This window comes from Anomaloglossus baeobatrachus, chromosome 3 (assembly GCF_048569485.1).
Source record: "Anomaloglossus baeobatrachus isolate aAnoBae1 chromosome 3, aAnoBae1.hap1, whole genome shotgun sequence".
NCBI lineage: Eukaryota > Metazoa > Chordata > Amphibia > Anura > Aromobatidae > Anomaloglossus > Anomaloglossus baeobatrachus.
Genome location: NC_134355.1, coordinates 568,284,999 through 568,290,998, shown reverse-complemented (window position 1 = coordinate 568,290,998; position 6,000 = coordinate 568,284,999). Strand labels below are relative to the sequence as shown.

General features: G+C 47.6%; 1 protein-coding gene across 1 annotated transcript in view; it reads left to right on the top strand.

Annotated features, from left to right (window-relative positions):
• The first annotated feature begins 422 nt into the window (after positions 1-422).
• LOC142296862 (vertebrate ancient opsin-like) overlaps positions 423-6,000 on the top strand; it is a 333,662-nt gene continuing 328,084 nt past the window's right edge. Inside the window, exon 1 of the mRNA XM_075340928.1 lies at positions 423-929. Coding sequence (XP_075197043.1) covers positions 572-929 — 358 coding nt within the window. The 5' untranslated portion in view covers positions 423-571. The remainder of the gene's footprint in view (positions 930-6,000) is intronic.

Below are 6,000 nucleotides of genomic sequence, written 5' to 3'. Positions count from 1 at the left end.
TTAATTCTTTAATTAATTCTTAGTTTTCTTCCCACATTAACCAGTGACTGTGTTTGGGTCACCTTCTCGTTCTCTAGAATAACTTCTGTACCTGTATATAAAATCTGTAAATCTATATCTAATCTATATTTATGTTGTGTTTATTTAGTGATTTTATGTATTTTGCACCAATAAATCACTCTCCCAGAATGATAGTTATATAACTGGGTTAATTCTCTGCATTCTGGATATTATATCTGCAAAGACTAAGAAGGACGTTACATCGTCCGCAGCTGATTCTCTGCTCTCAGCCATCAATGCTGGACTGAGCACAGCCCCCACTTCTGAATGACAGCCCCCCTGAGAGATGCTTGCCGCACCCCCTTTAAATCCAACACACATAAAAAGGCAGAGCTGATCCAGCTGCCAAATGGCCACATGGTGGAGCCTTGCAGGCACTGTGCACTCTCACACAGATGCCTTTAACCCAGTAGAGCCCAAAACTCAACAAAAAAATAATAATAATAATCCAGCAGAAAAAAAAAAGTAGGATATATATGAGAGGCTGGTGTTTATTGCTGCCACAATATACATGGCTTATCCGAGTTTCAGTCCCAGCTGCAGTAACAGCAGCAGTGTTACCTGCAGAATCAACCATCACTATGGAACAGATCAGGCAAACTTGTCCCCAACTGGCCACCTGCTGGTAGCCGTGTCCCTCGGAATCATTGGAAGTTTGGGCTTTTTCAATAACTTGCTGGTACTTGTCCTCTTCTGCCATTACAAGGTCCTGCGTTCACCCATTAATATGCTCTTGATGAACATTTCTCTGAGTGACTTGATGGTCTGCATCCTGGGCACGCCATTCAGCTTCGCAGCAAGCACACAGGGACGCTGGCTCATTGGTAAGGCTGGCTGCGTGTGGTACGGATTTGTCAATACGCTTTTTGGTGAGTCCCATTTTTTATTCCTCTCTAGAATAATGATGCCATACTTTGCTGAGTTGTAGATTTTCTTATGTAGTTCAAGGTAAAAGCGCAATGTGCTCAATAATGTGAAAAAAAGACGTCGGGGCTACATTTGTCCATGAAGCGGACAAGTTCAGTAAGTTAATTTTCTAGGGATTTTTTCTATTTGCCATAAATTAACCTCGTCTTATGCATCTTATAACACTTTCCTGGATCATGAGCATGACCAGCAATGACTTCATCAGTTTCTCGAAGTTTTCACTACTATAGATTCAATGTACTAAATACATAAGTAAGGCTATGTGTACACTTGGCTTTTTTTTTTTTGCATTGTTTCATGCATTTTTCCTTGCAGAGTTTAATCAATCAAAGCAAGGAAAAAGCCTCCCAGCAAAAGTCTATGAGAATCCTGATGTGCTGTGCACACGCTGCTTCTTGTTTCCTTGCAGATTTTGTTGCTGAAAAAAAGAAGCAGCGTGTCAATTGTTTCTGCATTTTTTTTTTCTGCTTTTCTATATTCCCCTGCAATGCTTTATCACTACATGGATTATATCGCAGCACTTCGCCTCACACGCTGTGCATACAGCATGGTGTGTGAGGCTCTCCGTAGCTTAGTAACCTGGGGTCATCATGGTGACAGGGTCCTTGTGATCGCATTACAGGGACCTGATCACCAGGGAGAGGTAAGGGCCGTTTCACACATCCGGCATTTTGCTGGATTGCCGGATCCGTCACACTCCAGTACAGTGTATACAGTACAATGGCATCGCGGCAACCTCCGGTCACATGCTGTCATGTGACCAGACACACAGTATTAACACTGTACTGGAGTGTGACGGATCCGGCGAAATGCCACATGTGTGAAATGGCCCTAAGCGATTGCTCTCCCTGTCTCCTGAATGCTGCTATCGCACTGATTGCAGCATTTAGGGGGTTAAACTACTGGGAGCGGTGCGGGCACCACTCCGGGCAGTGAGAACCGAGTCTCAGCTGTAATGATCGCAGGGTACAGTGCAGGAACACCCCGCGATCGCCAACACTAAAAAAGCAGGAAAAAACGCATAAGAAAAAAAGCACAAACGCAATAAAAAACATGTTTTTTCTGTAGCATTTTCCTGCCACAACGTGCTTTTTTATGTGCTGAAAAGAAGCACATAAAAAAGCAATATTTGCACCTCGCTTAGAGATATATAACATGATAAATATTACAGACTATTAGCTAGTAAATAAACAATTGGATTTGAATTGTTACCAAGTTGTTAGCAAAATCTTCTAATCTAAGGGCTCATTTAGACGTCAGTCATTTTCTCGTAGAGTTAAATTAGTCTGACTTACATTAATGATTTTCATTCGAGATTCAGCAGATTTGCATCAAAGTGTCCTCAGAGTTTGGTCAGAATTTGATCACTTTTTCTTTGTTGAGAAAAAGTGTTTCTCCATCTTCTCCTGTTTATCAGTATGTGAGATAGGGACAGCACCCTGGTGGCATCGAAGAAGTGCTGTTCAATTTTACACAGACCCATACACTTTCATTGTTGATCTTGATCCGACTCTCAGATCAATATTGGACATGTCTCTGCAATTTTGTACTGATCCCTTGGTCCACAACAATAATCAAGGGTATGTGAACAGCCACATATATCATAGGTATGACTGCTATCCATGAAATACACAGAGAGCACTCAACCTGACATGTGAATGAGCCCTAAAGCTAAGATCTGCTGCGTTTTACAGTGCCAGCAAAGTTCATGACTTGTTAAGGAATCTCATGTACATGCTGCTAAATAAATCTGCGGCGGGTATCTCTGCGGTGTGGGTATCCTTGAGGGACCTCTCTGCGCTGTGGATGTCCTTGAGGGACCTTTCTGCGCTGTGGATATCCTTGAGGGACCTCGTTGTGCAGTAGGTATCCTTGAGGGACCTCGTTGTGCAGTAGGTATCCTTGAGGGACCTCTCTGCGCTGTGGATATCCTTGAGGGACCTCTCTGCACTGTGGATATCCTTGAGGGACCTCTCTGCACTGTGGATATCCTTGAGGGACCTCTCTGTGCAGTAGGTATCCTTGAGGGACCTCTCTGCGCTGTGGATATCCTTGAGGGACCTCTCTGCACTGTGGATATCCTTGAGGGACCTCTCTGTGCAGTAGGTATCCTTGAGGGACCTTTCTGCGCTGTGGATATCCTTGAGGGACCTCTTTGTGCAGTAGGTATCCTTGAGGGACCTCTCTGCGCTGTGGATATCCTTGAGGGACCTCTCTGCACTGTGGATATCCTTGAGGGACCTCTCTGTGCAGTAGGTATCCTTGAGGGACCTCTCTGCGCTGTGGATATCCTTGAGGGACCTCTCTGCACTGTGGATATCCTTGAGGGACCTCTCTGTGCAGTAGGTATCCTTGAGGGACCTCTCTGCGCTGTGGATATCTTTGAGGGACCTCTCTGCGCTGTGGATATCCTTGAGGGACCTTTCTACGCTGTGGATATCCTTGAGGGACCTCTTTGTGCAGTGGGTATTCTTGAGGAACCTCCGCTTCCAAAGACTGCAGCAGATACGTTCCATTGAAATTTAGCCTAAAGGGTCACATAGCAAAGATCTGAACACAGAGCCTGACACATTGCATGCACACCCATAGGCACTCAATATGGTAACTTTGTGAGGGAGAGATTCCTGTGTAATACAGCATGCCATTACTTTTTTTCTATGAAATGATCTAGACGTGCAGTATAAGCCACTCAAACGGGATCATTATTAGCACATAGTAGGCAATATGGCCATATTATATACCCAGAAGTCACTGATTCATAACAGACAATACATTAACGACAAAATGCTTCCCTTGTTTGCAGAAGGTTGTGCTTTAACTATAAATATGTGGAAAAGATGAAGAAGCAGCAATAACGAACATATACAAAGAAGCTGACCCCGTCCTGCCGGACACATGGCACTGAATGGACGTGTAAATTTGACAGGAGAACAGTAAGGGATTGTCAGAATGTGTCACTGGTAATCAGCAGTGTGAGCAGGCAGTGGTGTGACATTAGCTGTGTGAAGCCCCGCAAGTATTGTGTCGGTGCATTACCTTCAGGGACTCCACTCGGCTGGATCTTGTTACAGGTAGGGAATCTTCTATTTGTCGTGACGCCACTCTCAGTATTGCGGTCAGTGGGGACCGCCACTGCAGGTTAAGGGACGCCTGGGGCTGATGGTGAGTGCAGTTAGTTGGAATTGCCTCCTGAGAGTGAGGCAAGCCCCAGGACCCTGTGTAGGTGCGTAGAACCACAAGGCGCAGAATAACTCCACACACGCAGAATGTCTTTCAGGGGTTTTACTCACTTCAGATGGCAGGGTGAGTAACCCGGGCGTAGCTGGGATGAACCAGGCTGGAACCAGGTATCCTTCAGGCTGACTGTCGATGGTGACTACCAACTCGCCTTCCTTAGCCCTTGGTGGTTTGGGGTAACCCCGACTTTTAGTCCCTATGGGGGTCACCCAGGGAAGTTGCTGAAGCCTCTCTCCCCTTCGGTTGCCGTTTGCTTGTTGCCTGGGCCAGATCACTCCAGCTGCTTGCCTCCTGTGAACTATGGGCCCTAACTGTGGCTACGTGGCTGCGGCTTTTGGGTGTTGTGGTGTGGGCTTTGAGGGCCCCACACCGGCAGGTTTAGCAGGGAAAGGTGGATCTATCCCCGCTCCGGGATCTGCCGCCCGTTTGGGCCTGGTTCTCCCTAGCAGTCTCCTTACTTCCCACTCCGTGCTCTCTCTCTAGCTGAAGATGGGTTTCGGGTAGCACTCCTAGGTGACCGTTCTCCCCCGTCGGTAGCCACTGCGCGGACGCTGTCAGACTGCAACAGCCCCGGGGTCTGCTCCTCTCTGAGCTCCCTGGACTCTGCACTAAACCGGCTCACTTGAGGGACCTGCACTCCTGCTCCTGTCAGAGCTTCACTTCATGCTCCTCACTCCTCCCCACTCTGCTTCAGACTGTTCTCTTCCTTCTTTTCCCTCTTGTGCCTGCCTACGCCACCTAGCAACCAGGCTCTCTTACCACACCCCTTGAGTGGAGATGGAGGCTTTTGGCCCCCTCCACTATTCCAGTGGAGGTGAAGGCTTTTCCCCCTCCTGGGATCCCCAGGGGTCCTCTCAAAGGTACATGTGTGAGACCTGATCACTATGCGCCTGTGTAGTCACACCTCGGTCAGCCTTCTGGATTACCTGTTTGTACTGTCCCCAGCATGGGTGCAGTACTCAGTGGTGCCTGACCAGGTCAGGGGCGCCACATTCCCCCTTAGTTATCACCAGCACGTCCTCGGGCTGCAAGACAACATTTTAAAATGCATAAAACATTAAAACATGGTAAAACTTTTAAAACCACCAGGTACCATACATCACCACCCTCCACCCACAAGTCCGTTAACCCACCCAAAACCCTCTCACGTTGGCCGCGCCTTCAGCCACTTCTGGCAGGATGTAGAGGCGGCTTACATGGGCTGGTGGTTTCAGGGTATACCTGGCCTGGTGGAGCCGCGCCTTCAGCCTCTTCTGGCAGGATGCAGAGGCGGCCTCCACAGTTGGTGCTGACCAGATACCCTCTTTGTGGTGGAGAGCCAGGCCCCATAAACAGGCATGCTCTCTGGTTGCAGGTGAGCCAAGGCCCCATAATGGACGTGCTCCCTGGTTGCAGACGAGCCAAGCCCCTAAACAGGCTGACTCTGGTGGTGGTGCCTCTGGTGTAACTATTTACACTGCGAGAGTTTGTGGCTATAGCCAGTTCATAGCCTTAAGGTTCATTTCTCACATTAGTTTATGTGGGCACATTGCTTAAACATCAACGTTGCAAAACTTCAAACTTGTCAAACTGGGAACTTCTATGCTTCTTTCTGTACTTTATGTGGATTCCTCCTCACCAGGGCTTGGGCCTGTAGGGCTGCGGCACCTGCTGCTTTCTTGACCTCTTTCATCGTCTGTGGTAGTCTCATCAGTGGGTTCCTTATCTGTTCTTTCTCTATCTCTGTCTGTTTCTTTTTCTTTAGGACATGGTGTAACATCGAGTGCATACCATCCT